General features: G+C 53.3%; 1 protein-coding gene across 1 annotated transcript in view; it reads left to right on the forward strand.

Annotated features, from left to right (window-relative positions):
* The window catches only part of SORCS2 (sortilin related VPS10 domain containing receptor 2), a 542,685-nt gene that overhangs the window by 194,080 nt on the left and 333,308 nt on the right, over positions 1-15,297 (forward strand). Inside the window, exon 2 of the mRNA XM_023206691.1 lies at positions 10,736-10,803. Coding sequence (XP_023062459.1) covers positions 10,736-10,803 — 68 coding nt within the window. The remainder of the gene's footprint in view (positions 1-10,735; positions 10,804-15,297) is intronic.

Here is a 15,297-nt window from a genome sequence, read left to right on the forward strand (position 1 = left end):
CACAGTGTTTCTCTCGTATGTCACTAGGCAGAACCCAAGCCTGCCAGCAAAAGCAGCCTCACAAAGACAGCACCGAATGGCGCAGCAGTATCAGCCCCACCCCAAAACCAAGCACAAATCCAACGCTTACTGCAGTCCTATCTCACAGAAAGCGTAAGCCTGACCTTAAGCCTGGCCCTAACTTTAACCAAAGCCTAAGACTAACCATAACTCTCATTCAACATTCACTCTAACCCTCACCCTACACCTAACACTAGCCCTAACTTCAACTCTAGCCCTGTGCTTAACCCCAAACCAAACCTAACCCCAACTTCATTCCCAACTCTAACCTCTAGTCCGCCCCAGCCCCGAGCCTGGCGTCATGGCTGACCCTCACCCTGCACGGGTTGCTCCCTCTGAACACGCTGCACGGCTGACTCCCTGCATCCTTGCCTCAGCTCTGAGGGGCTTAGTGGCTTGCCCAGGAGTGCACAGCAGGCACGGGCATGTAGAAGGGCCAGGACTCAGAGGAAAGCCCTTTGCGGAGGTGCCTGAGGGCAGGGGGCCCGGGACACTGCATTCGAGGAGGAATCAGGCAGTTGGGGGCCCAGGCTCGCTGGCTTAGCATCAGCAGAAGATTCTTAGAGGGAAAGGCCTGTGCTCACTGCAGCTCTGATGGTCTCACTTTGGAGGGGGAGCCTTCACGGATGCTCTGCAGGCATTTGTGGATCCCAAGCTTGGAGAATCCAGGAGGGCTCTGTGGAGCAGGGGCCGGGGTGGGTGGCACTCAGCGTGTATGGGTAGGACTGAGCCCTAGGGTCTGCAGGGTGGGCAGCGGCCTTGGCAGCAGCGTTGAGCAAGGCTGCATCCCTTGGAGAGCCAGCACCTCCTGTGGCTTTCTGAGCCTAATGGGATACCCACCCTTCCCCTCAGGGGTCTTTAGTAGACAGAAACAATATTCCTTTTCCTGGTAAATAAATGCAGGATCAATTTATTTGAAATGGAATTGATTTCTTCGTAGAGGATGCATCTTGGGATGGGCCGGCCCAGCCAGCACAGTTGAAGGGAAGGGGCCAACAGGAAGGCCCCTCTTTCATGCGGGCTGGAGAGAGCTTCCGAGGCTGCTGTCCTAGCTCCCAGGGGGCTGGTCTTTTTCTTTTTTTCTTTTTTTTCCAGGGGGCTGGTCTTTTTTTTTTTTTGTCAGGGGGCTGATCTTTGCTGCAGGCTGATGTGGTTTGAGTCCAGCGCAGCTGGAGCTTGAAGAGTGCCAATCTGCACGTGGGAAGAAGGCCCCTGCTCCTCCATGGGGTCCGATGCCCGGCCCCACATTAGGAAGCAAAGCTGGGCCTGGGTGAGGGTGACCATCCTGAGAGGTGGGCAGCTTGAGCCACCACCATTCCCATGTGGTGAGGGAGAGACACCAGCTCCCGGGCTCCTGCCTCAGGGCATCATCACTGATCCAACCCTTGTTCGGTACCCCCCGAAGGGCAGGGCACTGCCAAGCCAGCCTAGGCCACCTGTCTTGATTGGGACCAGATGTCTGAAGTGGCCCTTGTTAGGGGAGAAAGGAAATGCACACAAATTGAGCACCGACTGAATGCTTCCATCAGCATCTAGTCTTCCCCTTTGCCATGCGTACCAGCCCCACTGGCATGAAAATGAGCATCTTCTTCATGTTTTGGAGGCCAGAAAGGAGGGAGGCTGTGACCAGACTGGTGGACGCCCACTTCGCCCAGTGGAGCAACCACACCTTGGAGTGGCTCTGTTGCCTGCAGCACACACACATGCACACACCTACACATGCACACATGCACACACACAGGTACACAGAGATACACATGTGCACATGCACACATAATGCACACACACATGCACACACACATGCCCACACACACATGCACACACATACAGATACACAGAGATACACACTGCACACACACATACAGGTACACACATGCACACATGCACAGACATGCACACACATACGGTTACAGAGATACACGCACACACATACACATATGCACACACACAGGTACACAGATATATGCACACATGCACACAAACATACAGATACAGATACACAGAGTCACACGTGCACACGTGCACACACATACAGGTACACAGAGATACACATGCACACATATACAGGCACACAGAGATGTGCACACACGCACACACATGCACACACAGATACACAGAGATACACATGTACACATGCACACACATACAGCTACACAGAGATACACATGTAACACATGCACACACATACAGATACACAGCGATACACATGTACACATATGTACACATATACAGGTACACAGAGATACATATGCACACGTGCACACACCCACCCACACATGCACACACATACAGATACACAGAGACACATGTACACATGCACACACATACAGGTACACAGAGATACACATGCACACACATACAGGCACAACACATGCACACATACAGATACACAGAGATACATGCACACACGAGCACACACACAGATACACATAGATATGCACACGTGCACACACCTGCACACACATACAGTTACACAGAGATACACGCACACACATGCACACACATGCACACACAGACACATGTGCACACATATGAGCACACAGACGCACATATGCACACAGATGCCCCCACACCTGAAGCTGGGAGACAGGCAGACAGCCTGCAGAAGTCGGCTGCATGTTGGCCTGGCTCCTTCTCCTAACTAGAGCAGCTGCAGCGACTCGGAGAATAAACTAAACCCCAACGACAGAGTCAGCCTGAATCCCCTCCGGCTGCTCTTGGTGGAATCTTAACCAGCAGAGAGCTGGTCCTGGGTGGTTTTGGCCAGATGAGAAAACCCACCTGCGTTCTGGGACCTGCCCGGTGGAGGAGGGGAAATGGGGGCTTTGAAAGGAGGAGTCTCTTTTATTTTATTTGAAAAATGTTTTTGAAATAGGTAATACAGCCAAATGGTTCCAAACATCACGACTACTAAAGGGTCTCTGGTTAAAATCTCCCAGTCTCCCTCTTGTTATCCCTGCCCGCTTCCCCACCCACAGGTGTCCACCTGATCACATTTCCTGTTTCCTTTCAGCATGTCACCGTGTATCTTCAAGCAGAGGTGAATACAGATTGTTTTTAAATTGAGATAAAATTCATGTAACACAAAACTCACCCCTTTAGCCATTTGGAAGTGGCCTTCACCTCTCCCGCTTGTGAATGTAAGAGTGGGCACGGGAGATCTCCCTGCATCGGCTCTGACACATCCTTCTTCATCCTTCCCATCCACACAGGTGCCCTGGGCTGCCTTGAGTGGTGAGCACCCCCGGCGATCCGCCCCAGGCCCTGCTGGTGGGTGCGTGGGTTATTTCTGGTCTCTGGTTGTTGTGGTGTGGTAAAGGACTTTGGGCATCCCTCATTTCCCATGCATAGCACTTCAATGGAATAGCTTTCCTGAAGTGGGATCTCCAGGCCACAGGACACACGGGCTTGTGCTTACCTTGGCGGTTCTGCCCATGCCCCACTGCGGGTGGATCATTCCTTGCCCCACGGGCAATGCATGTGAAGGTCTTGGAAAGCGGCTCATTGGTGAACAAATTCTGTTCCTGCCCATCCTGCCTGCGGCTCTTCCCCTCAGTCCCTGGCAGCAGAGCTTGTCTGGTTGGAGGTCTTCGTCCACGTTGCCTGGCGGGTGAAGTGGTCTCCGGACCAGTAACTCTTTAAGAGTAGCTCCAGTTGGTGGGTGTGGAGTGACTGATGTGGAGTGAATTTGGCCAAATCCTGTGTGATCCCAGGACAGATGAGGGTCTGAATTGGCCTGAGTGATGTGACCTGTACCAGCGAGGCACGTCTGAGACTCAGGCGGGCCACTGCCCATGGACCCCACTGTTGGGATTTCTTACAGACTCCAGGGCCCATGTCCACACCTGGGGGAGTACACAGGTGGGGTGGGGATGAGGAAAGGACTCACCAGGAGTGGGTCTTGGCTTTTCTGAGTCAGCCTGCTGCTGATGAATTCACTCAGCAATGATGATTCAGACACTCCCTGTGTGCCAGCCCTGGCGAGACTCAGGAGATGGAGGTGTCTGAGGCTGACGCAGCTCCTCCCCTCATGGGGTGCACAGGGTGGTCAGGGAAGGCTTCTAGGAGGCGGTGGCCTTGAGAATGAGCAGGAGGGAGACAGTGCAGAAGTGAGAAGGGGAAGAGCACAGCAATCCAAATATGCAAAGGCCTGGGGGTGGTGACAGAGTCAAGGTGGGAGCTTGTGGCCAAGGGGGTGTGTTTGGAGCGGAGTCCACGGCAGTGAGAGTGGAGGGGACCAGGCTGTTGAGTGACAGGAGGAGCCCCAGCTTCCTGATGAGGCTGAAGGACAGTGAGCAGGGGTGCGGGCCTCCCTCCTGGGGACACCTTGCCAGGGTAGCCCCTCAAATGTGAGCAATGAAATGAAGCTTCTGCAGGCCTGGGGTGAGGCTGCCTGGGGGTCTGCATTTCCAGGAGCTCCCGGGAAGCCAGTCCCCGCTGTGAGGAGGAGGCCCACGGCTGTGCGGCTTAGCCAGGGAGACCTCAGTGACACTGGGGGCCTTCAGGGGCCTTGGACGCTGACCTCAATTTCTCCGTTTTTCAGTGGGGTGTTGATTTTGGAGTTTGCCATCAACACTAAGTTCTTGCAGTCTTTTACTATTAGTAGTAGTATTTGGTGCTTTATGTGTATTTATTGGCAACTGAATTGGGCCTGAGTCTGTCTTTTTTATTATTCTTGAGCCCCCCAAAGGCAACCATGTGTAAGGCTGCTTCACGATCATTTCCCACTGGCTGTTTGGAAGGCTCAGTGTCCTAAATTGGAGGTGCTCAGAACGTTTCTCGCTTCTTGTCCTAAGAGCGGCACATTTGAGGAGGCGATGGAGAGTGCTCCTGAAGAGCAAACGGAGCTTGGGGGAACCAGGCACTCATGCGGGGCCAGGGTTCAGGCTGGCTCAGAAAAGCTCACCGTGCGTCTCTCCGAAGGGATTATTGCGCGTCTCTCCACAAGGAGCTTGCACCTGGGGCCATTGCCGTGCTGCTGAGTCAGGCCACACTGCACAAGAGCAGAGGGAAGTGGCCCAGCGTCTCAGAGGAGGCACAGTGAACTTCCCTTGCATGGTGAATGGTGAACCTGACCCCTGGATTATGGAACAGCTGACCTCGTTCCTGGTGGATGCTGGTTACGTTTGGGGAAGGATTTGGTGGAGCAGTTTATGAAAATGGCCTTTTAGAAACTCCCAGGGCTTATTATTACGTTGTTTGGAATGGAACAGATTTCATGAGGTTTGGGGGTTCTACGGCCATCGATTGGCTCTAGTTTTTGGAAGGGAGCAACTTCTCCATTTGACAGGTGGAGAAACTGCAAACTCTGCGGGTTTGGAAACGTGCCAGTGGCCACTCAGGGAGGAGGGGCTGAGCGTCGGGCATCTACGTTCTGATTTCTGGCCTAAGTTTGTGTGGATAGATGCAAAGAGATGGGGAGACCCTCCCGCAATCTCCCAGTTAGCACCATTTCTCAGATCAGGAAGCCGAGGCTCAGCGAGCCTGGCCACCCTGCATCACACCCTCTTCGTTTCATTTTAGTCCATCTGAGAAGTGCCCACTCTGCCAGGGCCACCTGGTCAAGACAGCATGGACTTCCCAGTTCATGCTGTTCACGGGTGAAGACGCTGACGACTTTGCTACTGGTCCATCAACCCTGAAGCTGAGACTTCCTCTGTGCCCGCCCCCATTCCCCAGAGCAGCAGGAAGTCCGCTTAATGCCACTGTGGGTCCAAGGCTGGTTCGCCTCGGCTCCCTCCCACTGCCAGAGCTTTGAGACATAGCCCAGGCCCCTCATCTCCTGGCAAGTTGGACAGCTCAGTGCAGCGCAGAGGACCCTCCTGTGAGCCCGGCACAGGGCTTGGCATTGAGTTGTATGGTGGAGGTGGGGGCTGGCTATGGTGATCAGGGTGGGGACACCATGGCTGGCCTAGGGTCTCTCTAGGAACTGAGTGTGGACCTCAGGGTTGTTTTCCTTCTGGGGAAGGGTACCCTCCGTCTCTCTCAGGGAGGGAGCAGGCCCTTCCCTGGAATAAAGCCAGAGGCAGTGGACGCGGGGGCCAGGCTGTGGATATGGACCTACCAGGACCAGGGCCTTTCCCCGCCGAGCCCTTTCTTTTCTCTGAACCTTAGTTTCCCTATTTCTAAAGTGAAGCAGTGGTGGTGGCATCCTGAGTTCCTGTGAGCTCTGTTGTTGAATCTGACACACCTCCTTCCAGCCCCTCACCCAGATCCGCCCTCACTTGCAAGGGAGGTAGGTGCACAATGGGTGAATAAAATCGGGGTGCGATGCAGACACACAGTCCTTAACCATTAGCGGGGCTGGAAAAGCGCTGAAACTCGCAGATGCTAGAGGAGTGGCAGCTGCTGCAGGACCGGCTCCATTATTTGCAGGGTTCAGCGCAAAGTGAAAACGCAGGGTCCCCGTTCAGACATTCTCAAGAATTTCCAGACGGCAACAGCAGAGCATGAAACCAAGTGCAGGGGCTTCGTGGCTGTGCAGGTCGCAGGCCAGTCGCCTGGCCTTGACTATCTAGAACACTCCACGCTGCGGAACTCCTCGTGTGGGCTCTCACTGGGCTAAGGAAGATGAAGCCTTGTGTCTCCCAGGGTTCTGGAGCCCCTCCCCTGAGGTTAGGATGGGCATCGCTGTGAGGGAGCCCTGGGCCTCCAGGACAGGGCGTGTTCCCTACCCTGAGGTGTCAGGAGGAGTGTCTGATGGACTCTGCCGGGAGCCCCCAGACATCAGGGGTTTTGGGGTTGGCTGGGACTGGGTCTGAAGGACAGGTTCTGCCTCCTGTCTGCATCAGCCGCGGTATGGATGCTCATCCATGTCCTCCTGGACTCACCCACTCATTGATTTACTCAAGGAAAGATTGGTGGATTTTTCTGCTCAGTGCTAGGCTCACGGGGGTTTAGGGGTGGGGGAGTCCCCACCGTCGTGGAGCTTACTGCCTAGCAGCCTCAGGGACGGGCAGGTAGGTTCGGGAATTCCAAAGAGGCTGACCTCTCTGCCAGGGCTGCTGGGCTGGACCTGGGTGGTGGTGCCTCAGGGGAACCCTGGGCATCTCCTTGGCCCGTGCTTAAGAGGCAGGCATCACAGAGGCGTGAGGGCAGCAATGAAGTGGAGACCCATAAAAGCCCTGGGCCTGGACACAAGAGCTCCTGGCTCTGCTGTGTGTGATGCCAGGCAGGTCACTCGGCGGTTCTGTGCCTCAGTTTCCTCACCCGTAATGTGAGTACAGTAATATCAGCCCCTCCCAGTCGGGGGACGGGGGCTGTGAGAGAGTGGATGAGTCCATGCTGTCACAGGCTGAGCCGGCACAGATTGGGAACCCAGCACCCTGGCTCCCTGGCCCATTTGGTAAAATGACGTTGGGAGAATAGGAACAGATAGATTCGCGTACTGCCTTCCCCACAGCCAGGAGGACGGGAGGTGAGAGGATGAGACGCGGGGTGATGTGTGCATCCTGAGGAGACTGTGAAGTAATGAGCGGTGGCAGCGGCTGACCTCTTGCGGGCAGCAGTAGCTCTTCTTTCCTCGTCTTCTGCTTGGACATTCCTGGCCGTGTGGGAAAGATCCCTGTGGGCTGCGGGCTCAGGCAGCCTCTGGATGGGAGGAGACCCTTGGCAACGGCCGGGGCTGTGTGGCCCTGACTCACATTCCCGATTTTTCTCCCACCCAGATCAAAGAGCCCCAAAGCTAACACACCAGCCACTGAAAAAACTGTCCCGGGGATATTTCATCTCCAAAGCTGTTAGCCAAGGGCCCCAGAAGGGCATGTCATAAGTTTTGGTTCTTCGAAACCACTTTTAATAGAAGTTTCTTCTGAAAACACAGGCTTTCAGCGTGGCAGCAAAGAGCCCGAACTTGACGTTGAATTGCTTGGGATCAAATTCTGACTCTGCCACTTTGCTGAGTGTGTAGTTTTTGGCAAAATATGGAAGCGCTCTCTGATTTAGTTTCTTCATCTATAAAACAGAGGTCATAACATGGGGCTCCTGGGAGCGTGGGGGTGGGGGGGCAGCACGTCTTCGGCCTCCCTGGGGGGGGGGGGGGGGGGGGGCGTGCCGTAACTGTGGGGCTCATCGCGGAAACCAGTGGTGGTTAGCTATCGCTATTCTTAACGGCGACAGCTCCTATGGCTTATGGGTCATTTCACGTTTGCTACTGAATGTTTAATCATCACCATGGCATCATCATAGACTGGAAAACTGAGATGTGTTGAAGTTGAGTGTCCGCTAGTGCAGAGCCAAGCGTGGAACCCAGGTGGTCGGACCTCACATCAAGGTTCTTCTCCTTGACGACTGCAGAGTCAGGTCGTGGTGGGGCTGCCTTGCTCTCTGGCTCCTCTAGCACTGGCCCTTCCTGGGCAATCTCCTTGTTTCAGCCCCGGGCAAAGACAACCCCCACAGGAACCCAAAGTCCCGTTCGGCTGGGCCGGTTGAAGCCAGTAGAGCGATTCTGTCCGCAGGACAGGGTGGAAGGAGTGCGGTGGTGGTGGTGGGGAGTGGGGCACTGGCCTCTGCCCAACTTCACTGCATACATGATCCTTCCTTTGGATAAAGTCACCTGTATTTCTCTCAGTGAGTGGTGTGAGTGCTTGTTATATGGCAGGTGCTGTGCCCTGCACTGGGGAGATAAACAAGGTCCCCACCCTTAACGGTTTATCACTCAGCAGTGGAAGCAGACCCTGTGAGCTGTGTGGGGTTGCAGGGAGTCCAGCGGGGCTGGAGGGGGTGTATGGAGGGGGCTTTGAGCCCCGTGTGGGGGGGCCTTCCTGGAGGTGGTGTGGGTCAGACTGAGATCTGAAGGTTAAGCAGGAATTCACTGAGGACATAGGGCTGGGGGGCTTCGGGGAAGAGCATCCCAGGATGAGGAATGCCTTGTGCAAAGGCCCCAAATGCTGGAGTTTAGAATGAGGGGATGGGCTGGTGGGGACTCTCCCCTTAAGGGAGGGGGAGGAGGAAGCAGTCTTGCTGGGTGATTGGGTGACTGTCCGCTGTCCACAGCAGCAGAGCTGGAATGTACAGGCAGGAGTGACGGAGACGTGAAGCCAGCCTCACAGCAGGGTGCGCCCCAAACCCAGCAGTCAGCAGAAGGGCAGGGTGCCCTCCAGAGCCGAGCTCCACCCCTCGAGGCCAGGGCAGAGCCTGGATCTCCCTGCTCCAAGATCAGATTGGGGCAGGGATTTCCTCCTGGATGAGGCCAAATCAAACAGCTTTGAGGTCCCTTCCAGCTGCCACACTCTGGCTGCACAGATTCCCTTCTGGGGACAGCGTGACTGTATCAAATGTGAATCAATGGGTTAAAGTCCCCACCCTGTCAGCGCCCCACTCCTCGGAGGGACCCGGCTCCGACGGCAGGCTGTGAGCTGCCAAGAGAAAATCGCTTTGTTCCTGAGCATGGCATGGCCAACCTGGCCCTGATTGACAAGGCCTTGCTTTTTAAAATCATCGCTGCCTGGAAGATGCACACTGTCCCATCTCGGGCAACAGCTCCTCCTCGTGTCTTCCCTGCTCGAATCACCAGGGAAAGAAAGACAGGTCAGCCCAGCTGCCATCCGTGGAAATAGCACCTTAGGGCCGAGCGCAGAGAGCTCTGCTTCCATGGAGGAGCCCGACCGTTGGGGATGACCAGGGTGGTGACCCCAAATAACCAGGCGAACAGCCTCTCCAAAACCCAAGGCTCTTCCCATCTTACCTCCTGGGGGCTTCCCTGGCCACAGGAGTGTTAGGAACAGCTAATGGGGACTGGCAGTGAGTGAAATGAAATTTGATGTATGTGAAAACGCAGTGGCCAGTGCAGTAATTGGGAAAATCTTTTTCCCATCAGGGCTGGTGCATCCTTATTCCTGACCCCCACCCTTTTTTTGTTTACACAGTTGTTTCAAAAAGCAGTTAGGTGCTCCTAAACACTTTTATTTTCATTTTTATAAATAGTTGCATTTTCTGCATAGGCCTGAAATGTGAACAGCATGGTCAGGTAGGGCCCTGTATATGATAAATGAATGAATGAATGAATGTGTGATAAATGAATGAATGAATGAATGTGTGATGAATGAATGAATGAATGTGTGATGAATGAATGAATGAATGAATGAATGGTCTCAACAACAAACACAGGTGTGTACCACCGAGGACTCCTGGGCCCCCAAGCGTCTTGGCTGTGCCTCTGCAGGCACCCCTCCAGGACAAGTAACGACAGACAGACCACAGGGACCTGCTCTGGTCTTGGGTTGCAGCCCTGGCAGCTGTTTCCAGCAGGCTCTGGAGATCCTCTAATGTGCTGGTGGAGACACAGCCCCTTCTCCAGAAGCCTTGCCAAATGCGCTGCGTCCTCACACAGGGACCACTGCCCTGGCACTCCCTTTGCCACAGCTTGGGATTTTCCAGGGCTGGATTTGAATTATTTCCAACAAATGGCAGCTACTGTGTGGATTTCACTGGATTCAGATGTTCCCAAAGTCATTCTGCAGAGCACAAGCCAGTCCTCAGAGCAGAAATAAGCCCACGTCTAAGGGCTCTCATGCAGGTTGGTCCAGAGCCTCCCAGGGATACTGACTGAGAGAGGCCCCTGGGCAGCTGATATTTAGAGACCCCAAAATCTGGCAGGGAGTGGTGTCGCTGTACCTCTTTTTGAGAACCTTGGAACCCACTGATTTCTGCCTTTTACTCTCTGTTAACCCCACAGGTGATCTTGATCCTGACGAAGTACTACCACGCAGACATGGGGAAGGTTCTGGAAAGTTCGCTGTGGCGGTAAGTCAGCCCGATGGCAGGCCTTTCTCTTATGCACCTGCGCGCCGTCTTCCCAGGCTCTCCACTGAGGACTGAGATCCAAACGCCTCGCTGTCGTAGCCTCTGTGAGTTGGTGGCCTCGCAGCTTTTCTTTGGCTAGAAAATGCATAAGGGAAAAGTTGAAAGTAGCTTCACAGTTTGGGCAGTGGGTATAAATTGCACTGCAGAATAGACAACTGTTCAGAAAGCATCTCGGCTTTCTTCTCTTTTCTTTCTGTTTTTCTGCCCGCTTCCTTTCTTTCCTCCCTGGAGGAGGAGGGTTTGCATTGTGAATTCAGGTCAGTGCACAATTTCCCTTCGCTTGTGCTCAGAACTTCACACGCAGCTCCTGGAGTCCACCAAAGGCTCTGATTAGGCTCATTGTTTGGACACTTTTCTTTCTTCCAGGCTTAGCCAAAGAGCTTGGTAAATAAATAAGCCGCTGGCGATGGGGGATATCTCTTTATGTGTGAAATGTGAATCCAGCCCAGGAACATTAGGTTGCCCCTTGGATGTTTTGAATGAGATGAGGAAGAAGGAGGTTTTGAGAACCCATTTTGGTTATCATCCTCTTCAATATTTACATCTACTCACCCAGGAAGGGTACAGATGGTTCCCAGCCTCTGGGCTGTGGTTTCAAAGCTTTTCTCCCGCAAAAGATTCTCTTTCTTCCATGCACCGATGACCGCCTCCATGTTCTCTGGGTGTGAAACCAACTGTTTTGCTTTCCAACATATGTTTCTCAAGTAATAATTCATTTTTCTATTTGGAATCCATAAAAAGATGCCTGTCCCTGCTGATCAGGACCTTGAGTTGGTTTATTTTCCATTTTGGCTCGGTTTTAGCTAAGGGCTTTGGTGATTCATTCTGTTGGTTCTTACTGAGGGATTTCTGCGATGCGCTGGGAAGTTATTGAAATGGTGTCTCGAGTTGGGTTCTTTCTTTGCTGTAGAAGGAATGACATCGCCCGGAGCCCACGGCCCTGGTCATCTGTGCTGCTAATGAGGCCAAGCTCAGGGGTTAAGACCCTCACAGTCCCCTGAGTGGTCCTCACCTGCTCCCCAGCAGAAACACATTTCCTAGAAGCTCCTCTCAGTGTGGCTTCACCTCCCAGACCCACTGGTCTCCTGTAATTCCATCGTCACCACCAGAAAGCGGGGGGCGAGTGATGGGCGGCGTCCCTGTGTAGAGGACGGATGTTCCCTGCCACGGCCCCCCGTTGCTTTATGTACTGGTGGGTTGCTTTGAAAATGTCTCATTCCTCCAGTGCTGGGCAAGGTGGCGTTCACTACTTCCAGACAAGAGCAGAAAACTGTGTAAGCTCTGTGGGCCCTGTGAAGTCTCACTGCTGCTCTTTGAAAATGTAAGTTCCAAGGCCGGTTTGGGGGCCAACACTCCTGGACAGGGAAGGCCCAGGGAGGGTGCCCTCGCTGCTGGGCAGGTGGTCTCAGGGTGGGTTCCTCGGTGACAAAGCAGGTGGAGATGGTCAAGTCTTCTCCTCCTTCCAGCAAAGGCCCTCAGTTACCTGATTCGCCCCAATGCCAGCACGGCTGTCAAGCACTGGGCTGCAGCCCTCCTTGGCGTGGAGGGATCTGCCTGGGGCTACCCACCTCAGAAGTTTCCAGAGCACCTGCTTCCCTCCCCTCACTGCAGCCTCTCAGTGTGGCTGGACGTGGAGGCAGTGAGACTGAATCGTCGTCTGGAGAGGGAGCGATCTTTCCCGCTGTGATCTGCGCTTATGCGACAGAGTTGCTGGCTTAGTTCATGTTTGCTGGAGTCCTTGTGCGGTGGGGGTGGGGTGGGACTGACTGTGTCTGGCTCTCTGGCATGGGACCCAAGACCCCTCACTTACAGGCTCCAGATAGGATTCCTCAGAAGCAGGTGGCAGCAGAGAGGCCAAACCACCCACTCACAGCTGCTCCAACGGCCGGGCGGTGGGGGCTTCCTTCTCCAGAGAGCCTCCCTCCATATCTGTTAAATGGGGATAAGATGCCCCTGAGGGGAAGTTGTGAGAACTGAATGAGGAAATGTGTATAATGTCCCTAGAACAGTACATGGTCTGAATTCAGTTTTTCTCCAAAGCAAATTGACAGATTTTAATTTTCCGTGTTCCCTTCTCATCACCATCTCTCATCACCAGATGTTTCTTTGCCTTTATTAAAAATGCATGCAGCGACATTAGTCATCTCACCGAAGTTCATCCACATCCCTACCCATCGGAGCCGTTCCTTTCTTTGTTTATATTATCTTTTCTGATGCTAACATATTTATATAGGTAGGGACACAGAATGCAGGCTTTTATTTTTTTATCATTTATAAAATATGTTTCTCATTTTTCCATGTAGTGACAGGGTCTGAGTTGTCATTTCTTTTATGGCTGGTATGAGCCCCTGGAGTTGGTTCACTCTAATACTTAGCTGTCCCCTTATTGATGCTGCCATAAAAAATTTAAGCAGGTAGTTTTCCTTTTCATTTTGTTTCCCGGGATGAATCAGTTACATGACTGAACCGGGGAGTGTGAGTGGATTTACAGCTGGTGTGTGGTGGCATTCAATTCTTCCTCAAGACGAATGTGCATTCCCACCCAGGCAGTGCCCTGTGTCCTGCCAGTGACTTTTCTGACTCCTGCTCATTTGACAGGAGGAGCCGAGGGCAGGAAGGGGACGGCGTCATTGCTTTAATTTGCATTTGTTTTGTTTCCTAGTGAGGAGGAGCAGTTTTCTGTGTTAATTACTACTCGCATTTTCTCCTTTGCACATTACCTGCTCCTGTCCTCACCCTCTATTTTGGGACTCATGCAGGAAGTTGGTGTTGAGAGTTGAGAGCTTACCATTGGCCTCCTCCCGCCCCCGCCCTGTGTCTGCGTTTCAGGCCCCTGTGGATGGAAGGCCGGCGGTGCCCTCGTCTGGAGAACACATATTAAATAGGGCTATTAAAGACACAATTAATGAATGTGCACTGCGTCTCCTAAGAATCCTTCTGTGTAATTGCAATAGATACACTGTTAATGACAGGTACGGTGTTTTCATTCTGGAAGTGGCTCTCTGAAATCTAAGCTGAATGTGTTTTTAATTGTCCTGCATTTATCCGGCCCCGCGTCAGCGGCACCCCCTCCTGGCTTCCATGATGGTTCAGTGCTCTGCCCTTTCTTCTTGTGGTGGTGATGGGGGTCTTCTGCTCAATCCCGGGCCCCCTTGAATCGGTGCAAAAGGCTGGGGGTGAGGAGGGGAGCACCATTCTTCCCTGGAAAGCCCCTGGTTGACATCAGGGTTTGAAGTGTGCAGGGCGTGCTCCTCCACGTCGTCTCACTCACACAAGCCACAGAGGGTTGAGCAAAACCTGATGTGTAGACTGTGGGGTCGGTCTTAGCAGAGGCACAAAGAAGTCACTTAGAAAAGCCCTTAAAAAGTGATGCAGCTTGGGCCAGCCAGGGAAGGTGTGGGTTCAGGGTAGGTCCTCCCAGAGGTTTTCCCGGGGAGGAGCACGGGAACAGCAGATCTAGTGTAGTACTTCTCAGGCTCCAGAGGCACTTGGGGCTCCTGGGATCTTCCTGCAAGGAGCACATGGTCAGATTCCACCAGTTTCCAGGGTGGCCCAAGACTTTGAATTTCTAACAAGCTCCCGAGTGCTGCCCATGCTGCTGGTCTGGGGACCACACTTCAAGTAGACAGAAGTTGGGCTGGTTAGGACCGAGGTTTAAAATCCTTCCAGGGTACTTGAAATAACATACAAGCCATATGCCCTGCAAAGACCCTGCCCCTGGCTCCTACCCCATCCCCAGTCTCACCACCTCCCACTCCACCTCTTACGGTTCAGTGTCCAGTGACAGTAGCCTCTTGGCTGACCCTGGACTACACTGAGCTCAGTCCTTGTAAGGGCCTGTGCATGCTATGGCTGCTGCCTGGAGTGCACGTGGCACCAACCCCAGGTACTGGATCCTGCCCCCCATTCAGTCTCCCCATAAACCTCTTTTCTTCAAAGAAGCTTCCCTCACTACTCAGTGCAAAGAGGCCCCCAGGCAAGTGTGGGATTTCCCGTTTATGGTTTGCACCCCCCCACCACCCCTAGAACATAGGCTGGTTGAGGATGTGAGGATGGAGACCTGCCAGGTTTATCTTATTGATCACCAGATCCCTGAAACCAAACTCAGATCTGGCACAGGAGATACATGGTGGACATTGGATGGATGGATGGATGGATGGATGGATGGATGGATGGATGGATGGATAGATGGATAGATGGATGGACAGATGGATGGATTGATAGATGGATGGATGGACGGATGGATGGATGGACAGATGGATGAAAAGATTGATAGATGGATGGAAGAATGGATGGGTGGATGGATGGGCAGATGGATGGATCGACAGATGGATGAATGATGGAAGAATAGATTGATAGATTAATGGATGGATGGATGGATGGACAGATGGATGAATGGATAGATAGATGGATAGATGAATGGATGGATGAATG

This window comes from Piliocolobus tephrosceles, chromosome 3, assembly GCF_002776525.5.
Source record: "Piliocolobus tephrosceles isolate RC106 chromosome 3, ASM277652v3, whole genome shotgun sequence".
NCBI lineage: Eukaryota > Metazoa > Chordata > Mammalia > Primates > Cercopithecidae > Piliocolobus > Piliocolobus tephrosceles.